Genomic DNA, 16,352 nt, shown 5'->3' with positions numbered 1-16,352 from the left:
AGCAAGTGAAAGGACAGGTAATGACATATCCAATGAATACCAAAAGATGAGCAGATTACTAAGCTGGGAGTAAAATAGGATATCAGGCAAAAAGTAGAAAATTAAAGATACTCCCATCATGGAGATGGATACTGACTTCCTCCTTTTCAGGGAGTGGCACACCCATTGATTCTCTCACCTTTCTCTCCCCTTTCTCTTTTTCCCAACCTCATTAAAATGGCTTTATATCTTTCTACCTTCCGTTTTAATTAGGATAGCAAACTTAAACCACTAATCCATCTTTTTCCTTTTCAAATTCTGATCAATCTGCTGTATATTCGTGGCATTCTATAGTTTCATTGCAGACTGTCTGTGGCTGTGATTAGCTAACTTAGAATAAGTGAAAATTAACTAAATGTCCAATTAACAGCTTTAATTTTTATTCTTCGCTTCTGCTGTCTTCACAGTTGTATGACTTTTTTGCAGGAATTCAAGACTAGACATCGGTTCAATACTGGTGCAGAGTACCTGATTTAATGAGTATCTCAATGAATTATCACTGAGTAATAAAGTTATACAGTTCAGATAGGTCCCTGGTTCAATTTCCAATTCCTGCTGAGATGTGTGATTATAAAGGAACTCATGCAATATGAGAGGATAAATGTGACCTCAGGTTCCTGTTGTTGATCACAATAATTGATGGTATAGAGTAGAAGGACCTCAACTCGGTACCTAATCTGTGTTGTTTCTGCTTTGGGGGTGATTCATTAAAGTATGTAGAGGAAGCTTTGCTCTGTATCTAACCTGTGCTGTACCTGCGTTGGGATGATGATGTTCAGTGGCCGGAGTGGAAATTGGATCAGTATTTACATGCCTCACTCTAATGAATTCAAAATCCTCACACTCACTTAATCTTCCTTGCCTGTGACTTATATCATGAAACATTGCACTTGCATTGTAGAAGTAAATCAATCAAATATTCACGTCCTGAAGGAGACACAATACAGACAAATTGGAGCTTCTTCAGGAGATTTTATAGGCTGATCTCATATGGGTGAAAGAAACTGCAAAACAACCCAGAAAACTGGAGCTGAACTCAACACAACTCATCTTCAGAATAATTACAATTCATAAGCACAACACCTTTGGTAATTTGTAATATAGCTTGAAAATCATTCCCCTTTTTTATTAATTACAGTTTTAATAAAATTCTTGATTTCACAGGACTAACAATATAGTCTTATTTTTATATATTTTTTTCAATAAGAAACCAGTTTTTACTCTCTCTTTCGTTTAACTTTAGGCGTTGATATCCTCAACTGATTTCTTGATTTTCATCCTTTTCCCAGTCAAAATCTTCTCCCGTAATCTGATGGAACATGACGTTGAAAGGCCGGTAAAACTTCCGTAGTCTGTGGATTACGTCGGGATCTATTTTTGGATGAGTTCTCCCTTTAGATTTACCAAGGCACCTCGGCATGCTGCTGTCCTCTGGTTTCTTCAGGCAAGGAAATCCCTTGGTTTTGTTGAAGTAAAAGTGTTTGTCCGTGACAATCCTCTTGAGGCCTAAGAAGTCCTGCACTTTGCGCATTTCTCCAGCTGGGTCAATGATGAGCCTCTCCCCACTAACAAAATGGATCTGAGAGAGGGGAAAAAACTGGAGCCAGTTCTCCAAATGCAAGGCATAGATTCCAATGCGTATGGCACTCCAAGAGGCATCGATTAGGCCAAGGGTCCTATTCTTGAAGGCTAGAACTTCAAAGGTTGGAATCTCAGGTTTCTTGGATAGTGTCTGAGTATAGTCTGAAATGGCTCTGGTCACTGGGTTCCTGACCACTACAATAAGTTTAGTGTCTTTTGCCATTGAGAATATTCGTTTTGGTGCCTCTCTGGTAACAAAGTAACTGGGCGTTTTCTCCATGGTGATCTGACCATCCAAGGTCTTGGGCATCAAGCTTCTAAAGACAAAAGAAAATGGATTTGTTTAGCACTGGATCTTACTTTTATTTTACAGTTTTTCTCCCATACCCATCCTGAACCCTCCCCCATCACCCCAACCCTAACGGTTTCTTGTATTGGAGTATGGTTCAGTAGAGCCTGCACAGTGGTCTTCCTATACACAACCTTCAATAAATATTACTTAAACACAAGTAGGCAGAATAATAGGTTCCATTATCAGAAATGGTATGAGCTTCTACTGCTCTTTGACTGTAATACACAAAGGGGGAGAGTTAAATGCAAGACTGAGAACATGATTTTGCTGAGACTTTATCAATGAAAGAAATACCACGTGGCTTACAAAGCCCTAAATCATCTCCATTGGATCTGTGTCCAATATATTCCAGTGACAGGATGTATATATTCTTGGACTGCTTCAGTTTCTGAGGAATCATGAATAGTATGGACATTGTGCAATCACTAATGATCTTCCCTACTTCTGACCTTATGATAGAGGGAATGTTTTTGATGAAGCAGCTGGAGATGTTTGGGCCTAGGTACAATACCCTGAGGAACTCCTGCAGTGGAACTGAGATTTTGGCTTCTAAACACCACATCAATCTTCCCTTATGCGAGATGTGACTGCAGCTAGTAGAGAGTTTTCATCTTGATTCCAATTGACTCTAGTTTTCCCTGGGCTCCTTGATGCTGCACTAAGTCAAGTCCTGCCTTGATGTCAAGGACAGTCACTCTCACCTCACCTTTGGCAGTCAACTTTTATGTCCATGCTTGTATGAAGGCTGTAATGAGGCCAGCAGCTGAGTGATGCTGACTGTCAATATTCTATTAATCACAGTGTATGGTAATTTCCTTGTTAAGGGAATTCCCAGTTAAACGTCTGATTGTCCTATAAATAGAGACAGATGGAACACTTTGGGTAGAGAGCTACTTAAAGGTTAGTAGCGCTGAGAAAGTGGCTTACAGTGAGCTAACTCAATCGATTCTTCCACCACAGTCACTTTTGAGTAACAGTGGTAGTGGAGGATAAGCTTGGTGCCTGACCGCTGTATATGAAGCCCTTCATTTTAATTCTCAAGGGAAAACACGTGTACTGTTGCTGACAATTTTTGGACTGCTGGAAGGATGGTGCAAAATTGCAAGCTTTGGCTATCCACCAATTTTTTTCTGACTCTGAAGCATATCAGCAATGGGAAGCTGAAGTTGAAATATGGACCGGTAAATTGCATACCAGAAGCAAAATACTTCAGAATGAAAGTGGGTGATCTGGATCAAGAAGAGCGACTAGACTTGTGTTGCAATTTTTGCTCAGGTTTTACAAAAGACTCGAGTTATTGGAAGCATAATTCCAATTCAAGCATAACTTGTGTAACCTCCATTGGTAGAATAATTCCAATCCAAGCACAACCTGGGCAACCTTTGATTGGTTTCATGGATCAGGCCATTATGGATGTTGATAAATGTTACAAGACAGTACAGAGATTTGCACTTGAAATTCCAGAATCCATATTTGCATTTAAGTTACTAGCCTGTGCCCATGTGTCCCATACTGATAGTCTTTTGGTACTAACAGGTTTAGTTTCAGGATAAAGAATTTCCCTGAGATCAAATGGCTGCAGCCCTAAAAAGATTCTGGGTAAACAGTTGTTCCGTGCCACTCTCTTAGCAAATGCAAACAAGGAATGCAGTGAAATGAATGATGGAGGGCCCTATTTTACCGTTTTGATTCTAAGTGCTGAGTCTGAGAGTGTTTCAGTTTGACTTTTAGACCTGTTCTCTAGCGCCCCCATACTCACTCTGCCTGAAAGAAAAGCAGCGATTTTGGGATCACACTGCAGAAGCCTTTGTGCAGTTTCGGTCAGTGGTTGTACTTCTACAATGTGCGATGTGGACTGGTTTAACTGCTATCTGGTATCTTTCAATGAGATAGCCCGGTGACAAGTCAGGGAGCATGAAAGCAACACTTCTTTTAGATTCGGAGATGACAATACATTAACATCCTCCAAACGGGTAGTCCTCCCTTGTAAAATCTCAGGGATTAATCTGTTTATCAGTCGTGATGTGGTTGTTAGCAAGGTACTACTATTGTTAAGTTGATCTTTGATGAAGAAGCCTTAGATAATGCCAGATGTGAAGAATGATCGAGCTGTCATGTTTGGAAAATACGTGGATCTGCATTTTACTCAGTCAGGCCATTACTGCTTGCCAGTAAGGAAACCAGAGATTTCTCATCAAAAAATTCCTGAAATTTTGTTAACCACTGAGAATAAGAATTTGATGGACTAGAAGAAGATAATTACACAGACAATTTATACATCCAGTAGCAAAAAGCTGAAGACTGTTGAGATGCAGGAGAGCTTGATAAATGACATAATGACCTTATTGAACAAATCAAAACTCAATGTGAAATCTGCGTTAAATATTGCAAGACACCATTGCATCCTGTTGTGAGCGTTCCATGAACCAGGGAATTTAACAATGCAAAGGCAATGGATTTGGAAGCTTGGGACAAGGATAAGAGTATTTATACACAATGCTTCATAGATATGACAACCAGATGTAGCTTATCCACTATGATACATAGTAAAGACAAAAAGACCATTGTTAATAAGATCATGGAGAAATGGGTAGGAACAGATTAGGAGCACCAATGAAGTTTCTGACAGATAATGATGGGGAATTTGCCAATGAGCAATTTCAAGATATGTGAGAAAATCTTAGCATCGTAGTTATGTACACTGCTGCTGAGAGCCAGTTTAATCATGGTCTTTGCAAAAAAACCATGCAGTAATAGACAATATGTTACAGAAAATATTGACTGATCGACCAGGTTGTAAATTGCAAACAACGTGGCATGGACAGTACATACGAAGAATTCTCTGCAAATGGTTGAGGGAAACGGAAGGGGGGTGTGGGACGTGATGATACAGCTTGAAACAACTAGTGTTAGTTCTACTTTTGTGCTCATCTGAATAGCTTGCCTGCAGGCAGAAAAGCTTTCAGGAAGGAAGAGGTTTTGGAGAAAATTCAGGAAGCTCCACCACACCGCAAAAAGCCACTGGGGGTACAATTTCCACAAAGAAATATGGGGTGAAATCTTACCATAAAGTGGCAAAGTGTTGGTTCCGCTGCAAAAAACAGTGTTTTCTACTGACGGTGATAGTGGGTGGGATTTTATGGTCTCACTCGACTCGAGACTGGAAAATCCCGCCCGAGATCAACAGAACTTCCCACTGTCCGCCCCTCACCCGCTTTGATTCTGATGGTGGGGTGAGGCATTAGAATTCCGGCAAGTGTGTTTATGGCCTGAATCTTATGCCTCATTAGCAATAATTTTTACGCCCTCAAGTTTCATGTCACTAGAACGGCATGTTCCCTCTGATTTTCCCATCCTGCTACGATTTAACTGCTGCAAGCATTGGGCAGCTTGATTCAAATGACTCTCCAATATTTATTCCATAATGGCTGCAGGAGATGACAGTCAAGAAGGCAAAGCTGCTCTTTTCGGAGAGGGTGGCATTCATAAGGACGCTGGGTGGAGTGGCTTAGAGGCAGGACGCATTCTATCCCTGGTCCAGGAGACAATCTTCTCGCAGAGTCACCACTCCTGCCTGGGATGCACTGGCAATTCTGATCAATGCATACACACTCCAGAAGAGGAAGTGGGAGCAGTGCTGGAATGATCTTCATTCAGCTAGGGTAAGCAAATTATCCCCAGTCTCCCACTGAACCCCCTTGCACACTCACGCCCCCAACCCTTTCTTTCACTCACAGGCAAGGTACCAGAGGATTGAAGAGTAGCTAACATTGTTCCTCTGTATAAGAAGGGCAGAAGAGACAATCTGGGAAATTACAGGCCTGTAAGCCTTCCATCAGTCGTGTGGAAATTATTCGAGAAGATTCTTAGGGACAGGATATATTCACATCTGGAAGAGAATAGGCTTATTACCGATGGGCAGCATGGTTTTGTGAAGCGGAGGTCGTGTCTCACAAACTTGATTGAGTTCTTTAAGGAAGTCACAAGAAACATTGACCAGGGCAGGGCAGTGGATGTTGTATACATGGATTTTAGTAAAGCCTTTAATAAGGTTCCTCTTGGCAGGCTGATACAAAAGATGAAGTCATATGGGATCCGAGGTGAGCTGGCAAGATGGCTACAAAACTGAATAGAAAACAGAGTAGCAGGGGAAGAGTACTTTTCTAACTGGAGGTTTGTGACAAGTGGTGTTCCACAAGGATCAGTGATGGAGCCTCTGTTGTTTGTAATATATATAAATGATTTGGAGGAAAATGTAGATGTCTGATTAATAAATTTGCAGATGATACAAAAATTGGGGGAGTAGCGGACAGTGAAAAGGATTGTCAAAGGATACAGCAGGATATAAATTGGTTGGAGATATGGGCCAAAAGATGGCAGATGGAATTTAACTTGGACAAATGTGAGGTGATGCAATTGGAAGTCTACTGCTGAAAGAAAGTATATAGTACATGGTAGAGCCCTTAGAAATAGGTTTCATAAGTTCATAAGATATCAAAGCAGAATTAGGCCATTTGGCCCATCGAATCCGCTCCACCATTCGATCATGGCTGATATGCTCCTCATCCCCATTTTCCTGCCTTCTTCCCATAATCCTTCAACCTAGTACCAATTAAAAATCTGTCTGACTCCTCCTTAAATTTACTTACTGTCTCAGCATCCATTATACTTTGGGGTAGCAAATTCTACAGATTCACAACCCTTTGGGAGAAGTAGTTTCTCCTCAACTGTTTTAAATTTGCTATCCTTTATCCTAAGACTATGACCTATTGTTCTAGAATGTCCTACAAGAGGAAAAATCCACTCCACGTCTACTTTGTCCATACCTTTTATTATTTTGTATATCTTAATTTGATCTCCCTTCATTCTTCTAAATTCCAGACAGTATAGGCCTAAACTGTTCAATCTCTCATCATACAACAAACCCCTCATCTCTGGAATCAATCTAGTGAACTTCCTCTGAAATGCTTCCAATGCCACTACATGTTTCCTCAAATAAGGGGACTAAAACTGTGCACAATACTCCAGGCGCTGCCTCACCAATGTCTTGTATAGTTGCAACAATGCTTCCTTACATTTATATTCTATTCCTTTAGCTATAAATGCCAGCATTCCATTTGTTTTCTTTATTATCTGCTGTACCTACATGCTACTTTTCTGTGATTCATGAATGAGGACACCCTCTGATCCCTCTGCACCAGAGCACCCTGAAGTCTCTCCCCATTTTGATAATAAGTCGCCTTCCCGTTTTTCTGACCAAAATGCATGACCTCACACTTATCCACATTAAACTCCATCTGCCACATTTTGACCCACTCTTCTGACCTATCTATAGCAATTTATAAGGTTCTTATTTTCTCATTGCAATTTACTGGCCCACCTATTTTTGTGAGATCTGCAAATTTAGCTATAGAGCCTTCTATCCCTGTATCTAAGTCATTAATATAGATTGTAAATAGCTGGGGCCCAGGGACCAAACCCTGTGGCACCCCACTAGTTCCTTCTTGCCATTCAGAAAAAAAACATTTATCCCAACTCTCTGTCTTTTGCCCCATCAGCCAGTCACCTATCCAAGTTAATAAATTACTTCTAATCCCATGTGATCTAACCTTGCAAATTAACTTTTTGTGCAACACCTATCAAACACCTTCTGGAAGTCCAGATATACTACATCTACAGGATCCCCGTTATCCACTTTGCTTGTTACATCCTCAAAGAATTCTAGCAAATTAGTCAAACATGATTTACCGTTCATAAAACCATGCTGACTCTGATGGATAGCATTTCCAAATGCCTTGATACAGAGGGATCTAGGTATGCAGTTTCACAGTTCCCTGAAGGTGAACAAGATGGTCAAGAAAGCATGTGGCATGCTGGCCTTCGCCGGTCAGGGCATTGAGTATTGGAAAATCATGTTGCAGCTGTATAAGATTTTAGTTAGACTACATTTGGAGTATTGTGTACAATTCTGGTCGCCATGCTACCGGAAGGATATTGATGAATTGGAAAGGGTGTAGAAGAGATTTATCAGAGTGTTGCCTGGTTTGGAGAATAATGGACTGTGAAGAAAGTTTGAAAAAACTTGCATTGTTTTCATTGGAGTGTCGGAGGATGAGGAGGGACCTGATAGAGGTTTACAAGATTATGACAGGCTTGGATAGAATAGGTAGTCAGAGTCTTTTCCCAGGGCCCAAGGGTCAATTACTTGGGTGCATAGGTTGAAAATGCAAGTTTAAAAGAGACGTAAGGGGCAAGTTTTTCACACAGAGGATGGTGAATGATGGATTGTGCTGCCGGAGGAATTGGTGGAAGCAGATTATACAACAACGTTCAAGAGGGATCATGATAGATACATGAATAGGCAGGGAATAGAGGGAGATGGATCACGGAAAGGCAAGAAAATATTAGATTAGAGAGGCACCTGTGTCGGCACAGACTTTTCTTGTGTTGTATTGTTCTTTATTCTTTGTTCTTATCGCCATCTTAAATGTTGACTCTTCTACCTACACTCTTGCTCTCTGCATCATTAGAGGACAAACTCAACCACAACAAGCGTCAATGGGCATAGCCTGCTGAGGGTCATACCCAAGTTGAGAACCCTCACACATTTTGAGAAGTGAGCTCTTGAGCTGGCCAGGGAAGAGGAAGACCTTGCCTGCGCTGCTGGTGAAGTGGGAGCAGCAGAGAAATGTGAGAATCCTCAACACATATGCTGTTATTCCTCAAGTCTCAAATGAGTAATCAATGTTCCATATATATTCCCCGTAATGCACTGATGCCATGTCCCTTCTCTTTCAGGCTGGGCAGCGGAACAGGCTGGACATTCCTTGAGGCCACTGGACCCATCTGACTCTAGCAGTTCAGAGGGGCATTTCTCCAACCAAATGGTTGAAGAGGCATCACAGCTGTCACCCACACCCACCACCAGGACAGATATTCAGGTTCAATAAGCAGGCAGGATTCTGCATCACTTACAGGTGAATACCTCGCAGCTGAAGATCCGTAACAGGTGGAGGAAGTGAAGTCCCAGCGGGCTGGCATTCCCCCAGGGGACACCTATCAAGATCATCTTGGGCAAAACAGTGTGGTAGTCAGCAGGCCACCACAACTGCAGCTGTGGATCCAGGGGATACAACTAGATGTAGTGGGTGAGTCAAGAAGATAAAGAAACCATAGGCAATTAGTGGGCAAGGGTGAATATAGGCACCAGTGTAGATAGGTCACCATTTTGTTTTAAATGTTTAGCAATAAATTTCACTTTGTTCACCACAGAGCCTCCACCCTATCAGGTCATGCCACCAAAAAGCTTGGGGGAACCACCATGCTCACGGCACCTCATTCCTGTGGTGTGTGAGAATGGCAGTGTTATCTCCCTCTCACCCTCTTGCCATTCTCAGCTGCAATATGGATAGGAACCCAGGAAGAAGGACTCAGGAAGTGCTGCCTGCATACCAGCCTTCACAACCCCTCTAAAGCAAGGGCATCCCAACATGAAGAGAGGGTAAGATCTGCAAGTGACTCATTCCAACCCGAAAATGGCAATTCTGGGATCCCCATTCCCAACCCTGAGTTGAATGTATTTGTATCCCCAAGTCCGCTCCGGTGCCCCCCGAGCATTGCATACCATGGAGAGTGCTGTCTGTCTGAATGCTCACCTCCGAAATCCTCCTCAGAAGTGAAGGCTTCTGTAGACCTGACTATGTCATGCAGGTTCCCACTGAATGTCCAGTGAGGGTGCAAGTCCCAGAGAAAGTGCTCGCTAATGATATTAACTTTCTGCGGTCCTGTAGCTTGTTTCATGCCACTCCACTGGTCCTGTACTACACATTGAGAGCGAGGAAGCACCATGCACTTCACATCCTGTGTCGTTATGAGGAGCAGATGATGGTAGACACAAGTTGATAGATTATGAATGAAGTAATATTGAGACACACTATTTGTTTAAAAAGGCAACTACCTAAAGTGGGCACAAGGGTAACATACATGCCATAAGAGACCAGTATGTGGAGGGATACCACCATGATAGGGAGAGCAGGAAAAGCCTCTGGCTCAATGTGTGGGATGAAGGACGAGACAGGATTTATGGATTGGCAAAATTATGTAAAGATGTGGAAGCCCAAAAAGTATAGTATCAGTTCTGACACTGAACCAGAAAGTGGTTGTGAACCCAGAAAAAAGTCACGAATTTGCGGACTAGGTTCTGTTTGAATGAGATAAAGATCATATAGTAGTACTCCTGAAAGGGACAGGAATAGTAGTACAGACCATAGTTTAATGAGAATGAGGGCTAGTATGCAAGCTAGCAACCTCAGTAGAAGTCCTCATGACTGAGAGATTTTAGTAGCTGCTAATTAACTGGAAAATAAGCTAATAAAGGAAGCCAGACAGAACGAGTTTGAAAGTTGGAAGGAATTTGGGGTATATACTGACGTACTTGGCAGGGGACAGCCAGCTTTATCTCACCAGCAGATCTGAACCAGAAAGGTACTCCCAGAAAGTGCATATAAGGCCAAAGTGAGATTAGTAACCGAGACTTTGAAGAGAGATTAGAGAATCAGAATGTCCAGGTGTACTCACTGACTGCAGGGAAAGTAAGTTGTTTTGGCTGTTTTGGTATCATATTCCTGGGAATGCAAATCTATTTACATAAGGTTGAGTTTTTATAAGGAGAGAAGTTTCAAAGATAAGTTTTTTATTTGAAACTACCCAAAGAAGCTCGTAGTGTAGAAGGAAATCTATGGAAATTGAACATGTGTGTTTACAGATTGAATGATGCGTCAAGAGTATGGTATTTTCCCCTGAGGTCTGTCCTGTTGAAAACAGGTTGCCTTCAGTTAAAGGCAGACCTCATAATGTTCCACTGGTACCATGAGAAGAAACTGGCTGGAATTTGCATCAGACATGTTGATGATTTCCTGTGGGGAGGCTCTGGTGAATTTGAATTAGGAATAATCAAGAAGATAATGAAGGAATTCGAGGTAGGAAAATAAATAAGGAATTCAGGTAGGAAGTCAGGCTTCCAATATATTGTCAAAAATTTATAAGGGACAATGTGAGAAAAATTTATCCACAGAATTTTATGTGGACAATTGGTCTCTATGGGACAATGTTCATTCAAGAAAGAATGTAACTGAGAAAAGACTAAGAATAGGCCTAGCCAGCAAAGAAGAAATGTTAGAAGGGAAATCTCTGAAATATAATGGGTTGACACAAATCTCCAGCTATCGGACTGTTTCATGAAAAGAAGTGCCTGTTCTAAGAAATTACTAAATGTATTAGAAATGTATTATGTTATAATAATGAAATGAAAAATTTATTTCTGTTTTTATAATGACTTAAGTATATTTGATAAAAGAATTACAGGATTCACTAACTTGGAATTGTGAGATCGTTTATTTCTGTTTAGATTTGTTCTTTCAAAAGTTTAATTTTAAAAAGAGGGGGATCTGTCAATGAAAATTTAATCACAGTGTATGGCAATTACCTTGTAAAAGGAATTACAAGGAGTTAAACCTATGACATTGATTATCATATAAAAAGAGACAGCTGAAACACTTTGGGTAGAGAGTTTCTTGTAGGTTAGTAGCACAGAGGAGGTGTCTTACAATAAACTGGCTTGAACTTAAAAGACCAATCCAGATTGACTCTTCCACCACAGCCACTTGTAACACTGACAGAACCTAAATTGAGCTTCAGCGAACATGTTTTTACGCAGTGCTACTTGATAACACTGTCAGTGACAGCTTTCATCATTTGCTGGTGATCGAGAGTAGACTGATGACACTATAAGTAACCAGTTAAATTTGTCCTGCTTTAGATGGACAGGATATAACTGGGCAATTTTAGCACATTATTGGCTAGCATGCCAGTGTTGTAGCTAGGCAAAGGGCACAACTAGTTCAGGAGCACAAGTCTTCAGTACTATTGCTGGAATGTTGTCAGGGCCCATAGATTTTGCAGTGCCTTCAGCGATTTCTTGATATCATATGGAGTGAATTGAATTGGCTAAAGACAGGCATCGCTGATGGTGGGGACTTCGGGAAAGGCTGAGATGGGCCATCCATGGTGCATTTCTGGCTGAAGATGGTTGCAGTTCACCATATTAAAAGGGAACAGCTGAATCCTGTATGGTACTGGGTAATTTGTATTTCTTTATATAAGTGCTACAGTTCATGCCTTCTCCCAATACACTATTCTTGCTCATGACAATATATTTGTTGGCAGATTTGTAATCTCACACATAGAGTGCACGCTACAGGATTAACAAAGACACTTCAGAATCTTTAACCTGAGTCTTTTGATTGCTCTCCATTTTGACATGGAAATGGAGATTAACTGAACTACAAGACAGATGTAAAACCTGCCATGTGTATCTGAACCCGCAAAACCGATGAGTACTGAGCTTCAATTAGGCCAAACTATGTGTACAATGGTGATTGATTTTCTACATTCTCTGATGAAGAACACTAACCATTGATACTGGAGTTGATTCTCCCAAGTCTCCGGTGCCGTCAGCTCCATGACAGAAATTGGCGCCAAGCTGTACAAATTATGGTAATGGCCACTTTAAAGTCATTAGCAGGCCTGGGGCTGAAGTCTCGGGGCCCATTAGCCTTTCCCCCCCATCACCAGCAGTGTTTCACTACAGCGCAGTTTACAGTAGCTCCCCACTTATGGAGAGCTGGCGGCCTGACCGTGCTGGAATGTCAGGGGTAAAGGGGGGGTGCCCACTGGGCATTGCCAGCCTGGCCCCCGGTACTGCCCAAGGGTCAAAGTGGCAATGCCCAACAGGACACTTTGCAATGCCCACCAGGCATCGGACAGTGCCAAGGGGGTGGGGCCTAATGGGGGGGCAGGGCCAATAGGGGCAGGCCATCTGATGGAGATCAGTCGGGGTGGGGGGATCTTATTGCCATTCCACATTCGGTGGTGCCAGAGAGAGCCAGGCCAGTAATCGGAGCTTGTCATCGAGGTGGAAAGGGGTGGTCGGTGTTGTCGGGGGTAATGGGGAGGGTTTGGGATTCTCGGTGTGTGGGCGGCAGGTGGAAGATCAGGATTGCCTTGGAGTGGGTCTAGGCTGGCCTGGACACATCCGGAAGGCCAGCAATCGGACTGTGTGTGTTGGGGGGCGGAGGGGGGGAGGTTTGGAGGTGCAGTGATGAGGGGTTGTGGGGCTGGCCAGCAATTGAGCTGGCTGGCCAGCGATCGGGAAACTGGCAGTGCAGGGCTACTGCACATGTGCGGATCTCGGTGTTAGCAGATCAGCGCATGCACAGTGGTTCACTCAGCATATGCTGCCAGCCTCTCCAACAAGAATCGCTTGCATCCCCTGATATTTACGCTCGTGCACTCTGCAGTACACAGAGTGTGGGAGATTCATTTTGAAAATCCCACTGAAAAAAATCATTGGGGTCTACTCCAGTTTTTACATGAATTCTAAAATTTTATTTGAGAGAATCCCACCCACTGTGTTACCCAAAATCTACATGCATTGTCTTTCCTATTTCTTATTAGCTTATAATCTAGTCAGAGTTTTTGAGGATGTAGCTGGCAGGGTAGATAGGTACAGCCTGTGAAGGCTTTTTTTTGCATTTTTAAAACACATTCAATAAGGTGCCTCAGTAGAGGAAGTTATGCAAAACTCAGGACCATGAGATTGGGGACAATATTGGGTGAAATTATTTAAAATGATGGAAAGATTAGAAAAATAGAACTTTTTTAAAAGGTGAGAGACTGGTAAATATTGACATTCAGAGGGATTTGGGGAATTTTGCACATAAATCACAGATGCAATTTGGAAGCTAAATTATAATTTTTAATGAATGGAGAGTTTGAGTAATGAAGTCTTTCTTCAATTATGTAGGGCTTTGATGAAATAACACCTGGAGTACAATGTACAGTTTTGATATCCTTACCGAAGTAAGGATATATTTGTCTTTTAACTGCTTTGAAGAACTCATATTTGTAGCTCAAATCAAGATGTTGGGCTAGATTTTCCAGCTGCACTCACCCAAAACTGGAAAATCTCACTTGAGATCAACAGACATTTCTATGGTCCACCCCCATCCACTCCAATTTCTGTGGCAGGCGGAACAAGGAAATTTGCTCTGTTAACTTTCTTTCTCGCTGTACACATATTGCCAGACTTGGTAAATATTTTCAGTTTTTTTTGTTTTTGTTTCCAGAATCTGCAGTATCCTGCTTTTATTCAAGGAGTATAGGGATTGACAGTGAGGTTGAACATCAGCCGTAATTTTACTGAATAATGGAGAAGGCTCAAGGGGTAATGTGGCTTAATCCTTTACTTTGTACTTTTGTTTTTATACTCTGGTAAAGTAGGCAGATTGTATCTAATCACAGTTGGTTCAAATGATATCCATAATACCTTACTATATAATTACAGACCTAAAGAGGAAATTATATAATACAGAAAAAAATTATCAGGTTTGAACAAGTCCATCACAATCAACTTTTGTCCTTGTACAGTATGCACTGAGTAAAAAAGAACAATTCACACACAATATTTAAATGATTCAAAGTATAAATAAAAACTATATAGTTTTTGCTGTCTTATCAAGTTGGCAGAGAAACTCATCCTTTGTCAGATTCTCTTTCCAGAATTCCTTTTCTGTCTTAATCAATTTTGTTCGCTCTTGATATATTGTACGTCCTTTTGGAAATGCTCCCTCTGTAGACTACTAGAATCTTTTCTGTTGAGGGCAGCCACTGGCTCAGACAGTTTTCTGTCATGGCATTAATGCAGAAAAGATTACAGATGGAACCAATGGCTTTGCAAACGACTCTTGCCCAATGACTTAAAATTGGAAATGTTTGGAAAATTAATGTGTGACTTAGTGTGGTTTTTTTTGTAGGTTATATTCTCACATCAACTCTTGTATGTACAGTACATGTGCAGATCTGAATGAATAGGTATAAAGCTATAATGTGAACTATACATTAAGTACAGAGAGAGCTGATATTTAAGAACATTATCAGCTGTATATATATTCAAGCAGCTTGACCAAGTTGAAAAGCTTTTGCAGTGGAAGATAAGTCATACAGGCACGTAAAAGATGTATGAAACGAAGTGTTAAAGATCGGAGCTTTACGTGGTACATCCACCCAAGATTTCAAGTGTAGAAATGCAGATCCAGCACCATGTTTCCTGGGAAGTTAATAAAAGGGACATTTGACCACTCATGTTGTTCAAAAATCTTGAACCATATGGCCTTGAAAATCAATGCGATAAAGCAGCTTGGAGAGTTTGTTAAAGTGTCATGATATACTTTGTTCTCCAACAAATAAAGTGATGCTCTATGGCGGGTCATATTCATGTTATCTACACACAGCCATGCTGCATTTTGTCAGTAACTGATGCCAGCTTTGATTTACAAAATGCCTGTCCCCAGAGTTCAGCAGTTTGGGCAACTGAGCTATACAGATTGCAGGTTCAATTCTTGTGCTGGCCAGGTTAGCTCATCTCATCTATCGCAGTATGATTTAACTGACCTCAGTGCTTTTTGGTCAGGAGTAGAAAAATATCAGCCGACATTCCTGTTCCTGATTGCTATATCGTATATCACCATCAGGTGAGTAAGAGTCCTCCTTGGCTGTTCGATTCCTTCCACACTGAGATAGGTTACTGTATGTCACAATGTCAGTTCATTGATGCTTTCACTGTGTTCAGTAACATTTGAAACTTCTCAGATAATAAAACAGTCTGTGTCCACATGCAGCAAGACCAAGACATTGAAGTAGGAAAAGGGTTAATGGATTTTGTACCTAGAATATTGTCACAAACATAACCCTTCCTCATGGCTGATCTCCTTTAGCTTATACTGCTCCTGCCAGTAATATAAGTTATTTGTTCGTGTATTACATGCTTTCACTCTCATTTTTATAAAGACAGATAGTTTAATGTGGCTGTTATTTTCTAGACTTTGCAAATCTTACCTATTTGTGTTAGTTGGACATCATTACAACAGTAAATGGTAGTTTACGATACTGGCTTTTGACAGCTGCTGATGGCAGATCACGATACGGGCTTTTAACAGGAAGAGTCCTGCTGGGACAGCTGCGATTGTACAAGTAACTTCAAAGACAGGGATGCCGGTACTGTTGCAGAAGGGGTTTGAATCATGACCAGATTAAGCCTGTGTCATGACTGCAAGACTGTAATTCCTGATTAAATCTGGGGCTGCATCACGACCAAGGAAGGAAGACCTGGAGGTCTGGCAGGAGTTGGAACTTGGAATCGTGATTGACACTAAGACTCAAGATGTATAAATGCCTACTTGTGTTTGTTGTCTATGAGAAGTTTGGTAGTCCTACTTCTCCCAAAATTCTGGAATAAACCCCAGAGTTTTGAAATAAAAACCAC

General features: G+C 41.4%; 1 protein-coding gene across 1 annotated transcript in view; it reads right to left on the bottom strand.

The window, feature by feature from the left end:
* Window positions 1-1,163: 1,163 nt before the first annotated feature.
* The window catches only part of LOC145354665 (heparan sulfate glucosamine 3-O-sulfotransferase 4-like), a 242,984-nt gene continuing 227,795 nt past the window's right edge, over window positions 1,164-16,352 (bottom strand). The window contains exon 2 of the mRNA XM_080206098.1: window positions 1,164-1,937. Within this exon, the coding sequence (XP_080062224.1) occupies window positions 1,295-1,937 (643 nt within the window). The 3' untranslated portion in view covers window positions 1,164-1,294. The remainder of the gene's footprint in view (window positions 1,938-16,352) is intronic.

The sequence above is a fragment of the Carcharhinus amblyrhynchos genome, chromosome 18 (assembly GCF_965287045.1).
Source record: "Carcharhinus amblyrhynchos chromosome 18, sCarAmb.v2.hapA, whole genome shotgun sequence".
Taxonomy (NCBI): Eukaryota; Metazoa; Chordata; class Chondrichthyes; order Carcharhiniformes; family Carcharhinidae; genus Carcharhinus; species Carcharhinus amblyrhynchos.
Note: the sequence above shows the minus strand (reverse complement) of the source record. Positions and strands in the feature narration are given on the sequence as shown.